The following is a 14,388-nucleotide window of genomic DNA, read 5'->3' as shown; positions in this document are numbered from 1 at the left end:
CAAATCTCCAACAAATAAATCCGATAAAAATTCCCAATTTAATGATTCAATACCCAAAAGAGCTTCAATGGTGTTTTTAGTTTTTGCTCTTCAAATTTAATAACGATATTCAATTTTAATCTCAACAAATATTGCCCTTTCAGATTGAATCTATCAACTATCACTTCTTCAAAATCGCAGAGTTAATTTTCACACCCATCTCACATTACTGGTGCTCCCAAAATCGTCCGATACACTCGATTTCCTCACCAACTTTTCTTGAATCGCTAGTCCTTTAGATGGATTATCCACAATAATAATTGGATGAGATTTGGAACAACAACCAAAGCAACCTCTGTAAAAAAAAATAAAAAAATAAAAAAAAAATAATAATAATAATAATGTGATGACCCGGTAAGTCATCTTATGTGTTATAATCTAAATTTGCGCTTTGAAGCCTTAAAAACCTTATTTTAACTCTTCTCGATTTGCGTGTGCAGTCAGGGCATATTTCCGAAAAGTTTTTATGTTTAAAACTGTGAAAAATATGAAATTTTGCTTTGGAAACCATTTGAGTTGATATTAGTCAATATTTTTAGTAAACAGACCCGGATTCGTATTTTGACGGTCCCTATGGGTCCGTATCATGATTTGGGTCTTGGGCGTATGCCCGGAATCGAAATCGAAAGTCCCTAGCCCAAGTTACCGGACTTGTTGAAAATTGAAAATTAAAGGCTTAAGAATTTGAAATGTTTGACAATTGTTGACTTTTTGAATATCGGGTCCGCACTTTGGTTCCGAAACCCAATATAGGTCCAATACCATACTTATTATTTACCTATCGAATTTGGTGAGAAACAGAGTTGATTTGACGTGATTCGGACGTCCGGTTGTGAAAATAAAAGTTTCAAAGTTTTCTTGAAAATTTCAATTGATTTGATGTTCGATTCGTAGTTCTAGGTGTTATTTTGGCGATTTGATCACACGAGCAAGTTCTTATGATATTTTTAGACTTGTGTGCGTGTTTGATTTGGGCCCCGAGGGCTCGGGTGAGTTTCGCATAGGTTACAGAGTGAATTGGACTTAGAACATTGCTGGTGTGCTTCAGTTTTTGTTATAGTCCTCAGACCTCGCAATTGCGAGGTCAAGCGTCGCATTTGCGACCACTGATGGATTCACATTTGCGAAGAGTAACTGGGGAGGTCAGAGTTCGCATTTGCAAATAAAACTTTGCATTTAAGAAGTGGGACAGGGAGGGGGCGTGATCGCAAATGCGATCAAATGGTCGCATTTATAGAGATCATGGTTCGCATTTGCAAATATTTCTTCGCATTTGCGAGGAAAGCAGAGATGTGAAGGTCTTCACATTTGCGATGGATTCCTTGCATTTGCAGGGTTCGCATTCGCAAACCCCTGGTCGCAAATGCAACATCTGTAACTAATCAAAATGGGACTGAGGCGGGGAGTTTTGGTTCATTCTTCAAATTTTCAAACTTAGAAACCTTAGAGGCGATTTTTTAAACAACTTTTCTTCCCACTGGTAAGTAATTCTAAACTAGTTTCTTTCAATCTTTCATTACTTTTCCTAAGATTTCAACCTAAAATTTTGTGTTTTCATGGTGAAAATTGAGAGTTTAGGTAAAATTAGGGATTTTTGTAAAATGGAAATTTAGACCTTCAATTGAGGTCGGATTCCAAAATAAATTACATAACCGAGCTTGAAGGTGAATGGGTAATCGGGTTTTGGTCCGAATCTCGGATTTGGACCAAGCGAGCTCGGGAGTTGACTCTTTCAGTAATGACCTAAATTGAATTCCTTGCAATCGTGGTTAGTTCCTTGGGATTAATTTGAATCGTTTGGTTAGTAATTTGCTAGATTCTATTGGTTCGGAGGCTTGTTTGAAAGGCAAAGATGTGGTTGAGCTTTGAATTGGCCATTTGGAGCGAGGTAAGTGTCGTGGTTAACCTTGACTTGAGGGAATAAGACTTGTTTGTCTATTTGTTATGTGTTAGATGTTGGGTACAATGTATATATGAGGTGACGAGTACTTATGTATTTTTGTCGGGTTTAACCATGCGGGTGGGACTTGATTTTTTACAAATTATTGCTTTCGTTGATCATGTTATCCATGTTTAGACTAGTTATTATTAAGTTGATCATTCTTATCATGTTTACAGATTTTTGGTAATAATTGAGTATTGATTTCAAAGTTGAGATTGATATTGTGGAACCAATGTTGAAGTAAGGCTTGTTCTTGTTATTCTATCTCCTTGTTGTTATTTATTCATTGCTTTATGGTAATGGAGAGTGTTAATGTACGAAGTGTGATGGCGTGTCATATTGTGAGTGTTAATGCACAAAGGGTGATGCCGTGCCATATTGTGAGTGTTAATGCACGAAGGGTGATGACGTGCTATGTTATGAGAGTTAATGCATGAAGGGTGATGTCGTGCCTTATCTATTAATTTATATTGTGAGGTTGAGACTAAAAGCACGAAGGGTGATGCCGTGCAGTTTCATTGTTCACTGTGAGATTGGGAGTAAAAGCACGAAAGGTGATGTCGTGCACTTTTTCTTACTGTGTTTAATTATTTTCACTGGTCAAAGGCATATTATTTGTCCTAGTTGTCATTTCTGCTGAAATTCTCTATCCCCTTTAGCATGTCCCCCTCCCGATATTACTTGTCTAGCTCTTATTTGTTGTTATTTTGTACATATACCATTAATTGCACAAGTTTATTATATAGGTGTCTTGTCATGGCCCCGTCACTATTTCGTCGAGGTTAGGCTCGACACTTACAAGTACATGGGGTCGGTTGTATTCATACTATATTCTGCACTTCTTGTGCAAATTTGGGTACCGGCCCTAGCTGATCGTGGGGTTAGCAGCTAGACTTACCTGAGGTAGATCTGCTGCCGTCCGCAGACCATGGAGTCCCTTCCTAGTTTCTTATTTATATTGTTTCCTTTCTTTCAGAACGGTTGTATTTTCTTTCAGAATTTATTTGTAGTAAATCTTAGAAGCTCATGAATCGTGGCACCAGATCCGAATTGTATCAACTGTTATGAGTTTTATGTTATTCCGCAAATTCAGTTTTAGCTTCTGTTTAGCCTGATTGTTTCTGTTATTAAAATTGACTGAAGTTGACTTAAGAATCCTCTAATGTTGGCTTGCCAAAATGTTAGGCACCATCACGGTCCCGAATGTGGGAATTCCGGATCGTGACAAATAATAATAATAATAATTAAAAAAAATCAAAGCATCCTCTGTTCTGTTCAAAACTTCAAATTTAGATTTATTTGCATATCCAAAGCTTTGAAGCGTGTTATTTCATGGTGGGCTTCTATTTTTTTTCCTAATTCTTTTTTTATCACCAATAACTTCTTTTGCTTAAATCAGATTTAGGCCTCACGTCTCCCTTAAAAAACACAGTCGCAAATTTTTAATTCCAAAGCAAATGGGTTTTCAATTTTTTTTTAATAATTATACCCAAAAATTGTGAAGAACCGAGAGCAGTTATGCTTTCTGATCTTTCTTTCTTCTTTTTATGGCATTTTTCGAAAACCTTAATTTAAAAAATATGGATTCTCACAAACCTAATTTTTAGCCATGATATATTATTTTTCTATATTGGTTGGAGTGGAAAATAAATTGAAAAAATTTTCTTTTCTTTAAAAAATAAGGAAAATAAAGATGTTCTAGAGCATGGAATTACTTCCTTTTCCTAATTGTTGAATCGATCAAGATGTGAAACATGACGCTTAATGGTAAAAGTTGGTATGAAGAAGATGAAAATGGCGGTATTAGGCCAATTTGTCGTGAACTGTGGATTAAATTTGATGCACATGAGTCGGGTAATGGGCAAAAAATTTGGGGTGGGTTTTAATTAGATTTGGCTATTGAAACAGAGGGTGGGTCCTTTTGTTCCTGAGTTGTCACGTGGCACTCCGTTAAAATTAGGGGTATATTTGTGTGATAGTATAACGGAAGAGGCTCAAACCGCGAAATTGTGTAACAATGACAGGATTAAAAAATATTTGACCCTTTTCCGTTGTTTGTTACATGGGATCTAATTCTTTTCTATTTTGCCGACTTAGTTGATCTTATTTGAAAATCGAAAATCGTCAACTCAATTTATTTGGGTTTCATGCCAAATATGTTCAATAATATGCTCCATATATAGTAATAATTTTTCATTCCCAAAACTCAAAACGGGTACTTTCGGTTAGATGTGGCGAAATCTTACACATCCTTTCTGATGATATAGGGTGTGTTTGGTATAATGGAAATGTTTTCCATGGAAAATATTTTCGTAATCTTTTTTATTTTTAGGTGTTTGATATGCAAATTAAGGAAAATAACTTCTCAAGAGTATTCATAAATAATTTAGATATAATAAACATGAAGCCAATACTTTCAAACCAACAACCTTCCGAATTCACAAATTTCATAAACTTTCGAAACCGTGGAATTTCGAACCCGTAAACTTCCAAACACATAAACCTCCGAACTCATAACTTTGGAACTTGTAAAATTTTGAACCTCTAAACCGATAAATAAAAAAACTAAAACCGAAAAATATATTTAAAAAATATTTTTTCCGGGGGGAAAGGGGGGGGGGGGGATGGGGAGAAAAACAAACGAAAAAAACATAAATTTAAAATATAAAAAAAAGTAAATTTTTTTGGTGCGGGTGGGAGGTGGGTGAGGGGGTTGGGTGAGTGGTGGGTAGTGCAGAAAAACGAAAAAACAGAAATTTGAAATTGCAAAAAAAAATTAAGGTAAAAAAATAATTTTTTTTGCAGGAGGGGGGTGGGGTGGGTGGGGGGTGAAATAGAGAGGTAGTAGGTGGGTGGTAACGTAAAAACTGAAATTTGAAAAAAAAAGAAGAAGCCTTTTTGGAGAGAGAGGGTGAGGTGGGTTGGTGAGGGTGGGGAAGGTTGAGAAGTAGTTTTGGAAAATGTTTTCCCTTCTCTTGATAATGAAAATATTTTTCTCTAATTGGAGGAAAATAAATTCATAAGAAAAATATATTTCAAAATATTTAAGCCAACCAAACATGAGAAAATTAAAAAACATTTTCCAAAAAATATCTTCCTTCGTACCAAACACACCCACAATCTAATTTGGTTTTCTTGAAAACTAAGGTGAAGTTATTGTAAAAGTTGTTTTTTGAGACATCATTTTTGCGCTTGTTAGTAATCAACAATTTAATTACTGCCCTTTTTGTCTCTTCTTATCTTATTTTTCAAAGTTATTAATTCATTATTATATGAATAATATGAAGTTATCATTTAGATAATAATAGTGTAAAATTTCTATTACACTATCAGTCTATCAGCGTATTATAATTTGGTTATCGGACCACAATTATGAACAATTTGTTACAATGGTTATAAATCAGATTGAGACCGACTTCTTCTGTTGTTTAAGACGTTTCATTTGTGTGTTTGCATAAATAACATTAGGGGTATTCAAATCGAACCGGAAAACCGCACCAAATCAAAAAATCAAATCAAATCGATTAAAAAACCCGATTAAAGGGTTGTTTCCATCTAAAGCTAAGATATTATGAGGGCCTTCTATACGTAAAACACTAGCCAATTGATTAGAGTATAAGTAAAACACTAGCCAATGAAAGGGTTGTTTCCATCTAAAGCTAAGATAGTATGAGGGCCTTCTACACGAGGAAAGATCACTTTTAGCCTGCTATCGAAATTATTTATATTTGTTAGCCGTATAAGTATATAAAATTTAATATTTTTTGTATATAAGATACAAAAATGTGTATATATACAAAAATAGATATTTTAAAAGCGGCTGTACATTACCATTTTCCCTTTTATATGCCACAGGCTCATAGAGCAAGAGATTTTGTCGGAGGGTAAGACATTGAGATTTTGGGATACGACATTGAGATTTGGCTAGTGACACTTTAGTCCAACAGTCCTCACAGATTTGTTCATAGGGCTACATTATCATTAAGTTTAAAAGTGCGCGTATCATATGAATTTATACTATAGCTTATAAAGCTTTACTTCCTTCCCGTCTGATATGGGTATTCGCCTAATGTATAACATCACAATAAAAAGAGGTTCAATTTTTGTGCATTAGTAGTATGTAAGTTCTTTATACTATCAAGTTAGGGTACAATATGTAACTTTTCAAAGACGCATGATGTTATAGCACTACTAGAAATTCGAGAAAACCTATCCAAAAAAAACGATCAAGGTAGGTTGGTAATGGCCAATAACCGTCCAAAACGCGATCATTAATGCGTGGTCGGTATTTTGAAGGTCGGGGCATACCGACCAAAATTGGTCGGAAATTACCGACCAACTTTGGTCGGTCAATTAAATTCAAAAAAAGAAATTGCCGAAAAAACCGACCAAAGTTGGTCGATTTTTTCCTACCAAAGTCGATCGGTATTTTAATTATGTAATTAAAAAATGCACTATTTGGAAATCGAACAGGGGTCTATTCTGTGGCAGGATACTATTCTACCACTAGACCATTGATGCATTTTATTTTAAGACTGTCTTTTATTTCATTTATACTCTTTAATTGTATTTTCGCACGAAAACAATGGACCAATGTCGATCGATTTTATTAAAAAATAAAATTACCGACCGAATTCAGTTGGTTTTTTAAAATAACCGGCCGAATTAACCGACCGATTTCAGAAGATTTTTTAATATTAATTTTAATTTATTGTAAATGAAAAACCGACTAAAGTTGGTCGGTTTCTTGAAAAATAAATTTTGCGGGACTCAAAAATAGATTCCCGCATTTTTGCGCCAAAGAAAACTAACCAAAGTTGGTCGATTTCGTAAAATAAATTAAAAAATAAAATATTTTAAAAAACCGACCGACTTTAGTCGATTTTTTGACCGATCAAAATTGGTCAGTCGACCGTGATTGATTTTTATCGAATTTTTAGTAGTGTAACTTAAAATATAGAGCAATACATACTACAATTACTGTTAAATTACTTATGCATATTGCAAGTCCAACAGTTAAATAAGTCATAAGCAAATGAATAAACCGCCACTAAACTTAGGGGCGTCAATAGATATTCGAAAACCGACTAAACTGATCGAACCGTACCGCACCGAATCGATTTTTAGGTTTCTTTTTAAGAAACCGTAGGTTTTTATATAAATCTATAACCGCACCTATAATTAGGATAGATTTTTTATTTTATAAAAATAAATCAAAAAAATACCGAACCGTACCGAATAAATTTTACATGTAGAAAATATATTTATTTAGTAAGTTTAAAAGTAATAATGCATTAAATTTTCTTTGGGCCTTGGAATTATGAAAACTATTACAATCCAATAAGTAATCAAACTCAAAATACTAATTCCTAAATTATGCTACTTCTACTTAAACTAAGTTATTTCAAGTATCTTTATTAGCAAGACACAAAGTATTCTAGCGATTATGAGTAACAAACTACAATGTATTGAATATGTTTCCTTTCATATAATTTGGATTTATCTTTTTGAATATTTAATCTTCTATAGACTTTATTCTTGAGTTCCAGCTTGGTATATCTTTCAACTCGTATGATTTATATTTTCTTTGCCTTTGTTTGATTTCTTTTACGCTGTTGTAGAATAGTTGATGGATCTATACTCTAGCCATCTTTTTTTTTTTTTTTTAATTCATCACCCTTAGAAAGTTTTGCTAAGTCTTATAAAAGAACGTATGTTATTACATTCTACTTCTACTGATGAATTTTACATGATATAAAAAATACCGAAAATTAACCGAACCTTACCGATACCGAAGAAAAATCGACATGATTGGGACGGTTCGAAAAGTCTAATTTTGATTATACATAATAGAATAACCGAAAAATTGATATGATACAAATTTTATAAAATAATCGGCCAAACCGAACCATTGACACCCCTAAGTCTAAACTAATGGCAGTAAGTTGACATAAATCAGTACAATTATTGCACTTATAATTGCTCATCCTCATCCACAAATTTTGTTTGATACTAAAACCCCACATGATTTCGGTGTTTCATAGTTATCTAGGAGGATAGGAATACTGAGACATACAACAAATCCGATTATTCAATTAATATTTTGAAGCTAATATTTTCAAGTGAAATGTTCAACTGAAGTCGATATAATTGATAATTTATTTTCTCCCCCCCCCCCCCCCTTTTTTTCTTCTTAATAACTTGTTCTATAAAGGGGCAGTTCATGCTAAAAAATTGGTATTATATCCTACTACAATGAGAACTATTAGAGTTAAAGGAATATTGTGAAATTGTCATTAGTTATCCCTTTTTGTATTAGCTATTTAATAAATACTGTAATTATTTATTTCTCCTGTTCTGAGGAATCTTTTAGACTATAGTTTAACTTATCTTTTTTGAGTACACCAAAAATCTTATGAGAGAATGTTAGTCCACGGTCTAAAATGTTATTGGAAATGTTAGACCACCAATATTTTGTATGCAAACTGAAAATTATATTAGCAAACATTAAATTTGAGACTAGATTTATCTGGAATGAGTAATTCTCAGGGGTTATATTTGCATAATTTTCAAATGAGGACAAAATCTAAACATTGGCCTAAAAAGGGATATTTACGTAAATCAGACAAGATGTCTATTTTGTGGCCCAATCAGATAATGGATTCTGATTTGGGCCAATTATGGGCCTCCCTTTAGTTTGTATTGAGTTGGAGGGTAGCCCAATGTATCATCCTTTAAACCAAAGTATTCTATTTACTTTAAAATTAATAAAGAGAATCTTATAGAAATACGGGGCATTTGCATCTATACCCGCTTTTTTTGTCACGTTTTAACTTGTGCCCGCTTTGCAAAAAAAATTGCAAGCGTACCCACTTTTTCGCGTAATTTCAGCATTCTAGTAGACGGGCCTGAAGTAGCAAATATTGTGAACCAAGTGTGCTGAAGTTTTTGTTTGTAATTGCTGAACTTAAACATAGTAGCTGAAGTTTTGTTCTCTATTTGCTGAAGCTTTTGTTTGTAATTGCTGAACTTAAGCATAGTAGCTGAAGTTTTATTCTCTATTTGCTGAAGTTTTTGTTTGTAATTGCACTAAATAAGCTGAACTTTTTTTTTGTCCTCAATTCATTAGTTTTGTCATTAAGCTTTTTCAAAAATTTCAGCAGAAGATGCTGAAGTTATTTAGTTTATTTATAAAAACTTCAGCACTAAATAAACTGAAGTTTTTTTTGTCCTGGATAAGCTTTTTCAAAAACTTCAGCAGAAGATGCTAAAGTTATTAGTTCAGTTGTAAAAACTTCAACACTAAATAGGCTGAAATTCTTTTGTCCTGGATTCATTAGTTTTGTCATAAAGCTTGTTCAAAAATTTCAGCAGAAGATGCTGAAGTTATTTAGTTCATTGGTAAAAACTTCAGCACTAAATAAGCTGAAGTTTTTTTGTCCTGGATTCATTAGTTTTGTTCAGATACTATAAAATAATTAGATTGCCAACAGTATCTAAATCATAAAATTTTGAAAACAATAAACGTGAAAAGGACATAATTATCATGAAAAGAATCACTAAGTGTGACCTTAAACTTCTCGTACTTGGGAATATTCATAAATTATTGTCTACTAACTTACATAATTATTTATAATTTATTTTTAAATAATCTAATAAACATACTTATGACAATCATCTCATGAACTGAAGTTTCATAGCAGCACCAACATCAGCAGAAGAAAGAAGAAGAATAAGAAGAAAAATAAATGAAGGAGGAGAAGGAAGAGTAGAAAGAGGGTTGAAATTAAAAAGTGGGTAACAAGTTAAAACTTTTTTTAAAAAAATGGGTATAGGTTAAATGGGGGCGACCAAATAGGGCGCCCCGTGCAATTTTTACCAGAAATATCCCAAATAAGTCCCAACTTACCAACCTATAGCCATTAATTATAGACTTACCAAAACTAGCCAAACACGTATAAAAATTGAAAACCCAAATAAATAAGGTTCTTTCTCTCCAAGAATCACACGCAAAGATTCCTTCCTTATATTTTAGCGTGATTAGCAACCTTAGATGCAAGACAAAAGAAAATTTCATGGATGAGGTGGCGAATAAGGTGATGAAACTCAATATATATATATAATTCCAAGCAAAAAAAGACTTTTTTTTTCCAATGGATATGGTTGAAATTCATTGAAAACATATAGATTAGTCAATAAACAAAATTTGAGGAAGATTAGAGGTGGTTCTGACTGATTTGGTATCCAAATTCGTAGTTAAAGTCAAGCTAAAAAAAATCTTCTGCGACACATGTATCACGCATGTATCTCACACACAGGTATACATGGATATACGTGTGATATTCATTTGATACAAATATGACACATATGTGATGCACAAATAATACACATATCATTTTTTTCTAGTTCCTCTTCTACTTCGAATTTTCAATTCAAACCACCTCAAAACTCCACCAAATCATCCCAAAACTGATATTCAAACTCCTTAAGATGTACCCAATCAATTCTAATAACACCACTAAAAAGAAAGCAAAAAATTAACCTTTTTTGGCTACAAATAACTAATTGGCTTATATTGATAATAATTGGCTAATATTAATAATATTTTATGAATTGATCAATTTTTGTAATAAGCTACTTATAAATGGACATATATAGCTAGTAGTTTCCCATTAATAAACCTCTGGCTTAGATAACTTTGAGTTGGTCTTCTTCAAACTTCATAATCTCTGATGTATTTCCATTTGCTTAGTCTATCTGCTAATTAAGCATGAATTATAATAACAACGATACTAATGACGTGAAGATGAGAAATACAAGTGTATTAACTTCGGTTTTCTTTTTGGGTAGTGAAAACGATAATTATATTAATTATGCATGGTTACAAAACGGGCTCTCTATGTTGAATAAACTCCAAATCAATTACGTAAAAGAAACCGAAAAAGGCAAACATTTGCTTTGTTCAAAAACCTTTACAGCTTGTTTGGATGGTTGTTACGCATCGTTTCATAATGTATCGTATCGTACTGTATTGTATTGTATCGTTTAATAAATACAATGTTTGGATAGATTGTGTCGTTTGCCATCATTTCATGATATCACGTACCAGTATTATGAAGAATAAACTTGAAATATTATAAGGAAAAATCATGATGCAAGGTAAAATTACTATATAAAAAGATATGGTAAATGATAAAATAAAATAATTTAATAATAATAAAGGGTGAGATTGAGAGAAAAAGACAAGGTAACGACGCGACCACACGAAATCGGTCGTTACATAAAGTGGCACATTTTGTTATTATGTAACGACGGATTTAACGATACGATACAATAAAATTTAAGTAACAATCAAAACAAACATTGTATTTAAAGTAACAATACGATACAATAATAACAACCATCCAAACAAGCTGTTAGTTATATATATGAGGTTGCTATTATCCTTGCTAGAATTACAAGTAGGATTTGGGGAGAGTGTGTACGCAAACCATACCCTTACCCTCCAAGTAAAATTGATGTTTTCGATAGACCCTCGGCTCAAGTATAGATGAAAAGAAAACAACAGTAACAAATAGTAACAACAAAATATTAGGAAAATGAAGCGAAAAGACCAGCACATAGTAATAGAAATCTAATAATATTAGAAAATAAGACTAACATTACTACTGGAATAGGAAAAAACACTCAGGACTACATACTAGCCTACTATCATATTATCCTTACTAGAATTGTTATACAGAAATAAAGAAACTAGAGTCTTTCTGTGTTTATACAAGTATAATTAAAAAAAGAAATGAATAGAATAATCAAAGAATTTAGTCGTTTGGTACGCGGAATAAAGTGGGATAAGATGTGAGATTAAATTTATATTGTTTGGTTGACGGTATAAATTTATCCCAGAATAAATTTAGACCGTCAATCAAATACAATACAAATCCCATCAAACTTGAGATTATTTTATCCCACATTCCAGATGGCATAAATTAGTCCAAGAATTATAATCCTAGGAATATAATCTCGGGATAATTTAGTCCGCCTACCAAACGACCCACTTTAGGGCTCTATTATCTTGGATATCAAGTTAAGAGATGAATTTGTATACATGGAGAATTACCCCAAGCATAAGAATGTGTCCTCAAAATCTCCATAGCTTTTTTCTTTAAATAATCTTCACAATCTGCTTGAATTACCATGCAAAGTTTTGAAACAGCTCCAACTCTCAACATCTCAATCAACACTTCTTTTGTAGCAGAAAATTTGGAAATTGATCCAAGAATTTGAATTGCACAATCATCTGTAGTTGAAGAAACCCTAAGTGTCCTTTTAGTAATAACACTAATTCCAGCTGCATGTTTCAAGAACTCCGCCCTCCCATCAGCACAGGTACATAGATGAGCCAATATACAAAATATTAATTCGCTAACCCTTTTTTCTGTGTTACATAATTCAAGCTCGATTAGCTCGAAAATGGCTCCCGATTCGATGATTTTATGCTTGTTTCTTCCCCATGGGCAAGTATCTATTAGCACTTGTAGTGCTACTTTTGTTGCTTGTTGAGAGATGTGATGTTTGCTTTCTTTTCGTAATATATTTACCATTTCTTGAAAAAACTCGGGTTGTAACCCTGATAAAAGATTTGAACTCGAGATCTCTATGACGTTTTTCAACACCATCATTGCATGAGTCTTGATAATAACTTGATTATTGTTCATCATTTCACTCCTTAGAATCCATAAAATAGCTTCAATTAGATCATGATTTTCCTTCACAAGTTGCTCATTTTTAGTTGTTGGGCTCCAAACTAGGTGAAAAATTCTCAAAGCATGTTCAAGACCATTGATTAGTTTTTTTTCTTTAAAACTTTTCACAATAAAAGAAACCATAGCCTTAATTGCACCAACTTCTTCTAAGCATTTCTTGTTCTTCTCATTCTCAATCACCAAAGCTTCAATTTTCCTCAATGCTTCAATACAAATCTGATGATTATTCACCTGGGATATACGTTATATATACTGTCAGTACAAAATATTTTACACTATACATCAATGTAATTTAACCAATTAAAATAGATTATTAATCTGTATTTCAAGTTATCAAACCATATTTGCTATAAACAATATACTATATGTTAACTATGGATAATATAATATGATAGTGCAAATAATTTATGCACTCTCACAGCGAAGAATTTTCACGCTATTAAACATCCCTCTGATCCATCCATCCTAATGGAAAGAAGAACTTACTATGAGCTCCAGTTTTTCCGGCAACACGGAGGATCCATCCTAATGGAAAGAAGAACTTACTATGAGCTCCAGTTTTTCCGGCAACACGGAGGATCCGTTTTGCCACATATTCATAGCACAAGCCATAAGTTTTTCCAAGAACTTCTATGATTTTTCTGGTACTTATGTCACCGATATTATATTTTTATGGAATTTAACTGGAACGCGTTCAAACTCAGATCATGCTTGTTATAAAATATTGCACACTATGAAACATTATCATACACTTCAATGCATAGAATTTAAACTCATTTACCTGACGGACGAGTCGAAGCATATGGGATTTGTCAAGAGGATATTTAGGAGTTGGAATTCTATCAATCCCTTTACTTGCATTAGCAATACACCAAGCTTGAATAAGTCGCCGGAGCATATGGTTTGGTGTCAACAACTCAGTGTCTCTAGGCAATTTTTGCTTTGTCACCGGACACGTCACCGCCTCGGCTTCCTCCTCCGCCTCTTCCTCCGCCGTTAACAACCACATCTCGATACTTTCCCGGTCGTATGTTATTCCGGTCACCGTCGTCACCGGATCTTTCATTATCATAAGTGATATCGGACATAGAAAATATTGTGGTATCTCAACTTCTTCCATATTTTTGTCTACAAATAATTAAATTCTTCTTCCAAAATAAAACAAGAATCTAAGTATATATGAACAAGAATATAAGTTTAAGTATATATATAATAATAAAAGTGGTAAGAGAAAGCGGCTATTATATATGTAAAGTTTGAATGGAGAACGTAAAGGAAGAATAGGAATAAAGACTTTGTAAAGTCTAGACAAAACCCTAATATTTTAATATGATAGGAAATATTCGTTTTTTTGGTTTGATTTATTGGTCAAAGGTTGAATGAGGTGGGTCTGTTCTACTTACGAGTAAACAATTGAGAAATGTAAATCACATTTTTTGTGTTGACTTTATAATATTAATTTGCCTTATGGTAGGTGTTATAGAAATTTTTATTCCTCTTATGATTTCTTCTTTCTAGTTATTTTTTTGTTGCTTTGTTTCTTCGCTAGGATAAGGGACAAAAGACAGAACTAGGAATATTAAATTCACGATTTATGTATTAACTCGCTCCGGTCCATAATAAGTGACAAATGCACACCCATTA

The 14,388-nt window shown here is 33.0% G+C and overlaps 1 protein-coding gene across 1 annotated transcript; it reads right to left on the bottom strand.

Moving 5' to 3' along the window:
- Positions 1-11,524: 11,524 nt before the first annotated feature.
- On the bottom strand, positions 11,525-13,887 carry LOC104238604 (E3 ubiquitin-protein ligase PUB23-like). The gene is made up of 2 exons (XM_009793004.2): positions 13,526-13,887; positions 11,525-12,975 (listed from the first exon to the last, which is right to left on the bottom strand). The coding sequence occupies exons 1-2, from the start codon at positions 13,862-13,864 to the stop codon at positions 12,061-12,063; spliced, it is 1,254 nt and encodes a 417-aa protein (XP_009791306.1). The 5' UTR covers positions 13,865-13,887; the 3' UTR covers positions 11,525-12,060.
- Positions 13,888-14,388: the final 501 nt, after the last annotated feature.

This window comes from Nicotiana sylvestris, chromosome 9, assembly GCF_000393655.2.
Source record: "Nicotiana sylvestris chromosome 9, ASM39365v2, whole genome shotgun sequence".
In the NCBI taxonomy this organism is placed as follows: domain Eukaryota; kingdom Viridiplantae; phylum Streptophyta; class Magnoliopsida; order Solanales; family Solanaceae; genus Nicotiana; species Nicotiana sylvestris.
Note: the sequence above shows the minus strand (reverse complement) of the source record. Positions and strands in the feature narration are given on the sequence as shown.

Bases quoted from the DNA above. Each gene is read 5' to 3' on its own strand.
- LOC104238604 (XM_009793004.2), bottom strand. From the start codon at position 13,864: ATGGAAGAAGTTGAGATACCACAATATTTTCTATGTCCGATATCACTT. The intron at 12,976-13,525 runs GTAAATGAGTTT...CGTATATCCCAG, and splicing joins TGCTTCGACTCGTCCGTCAG to GTGAATAATCATCAGATTTG.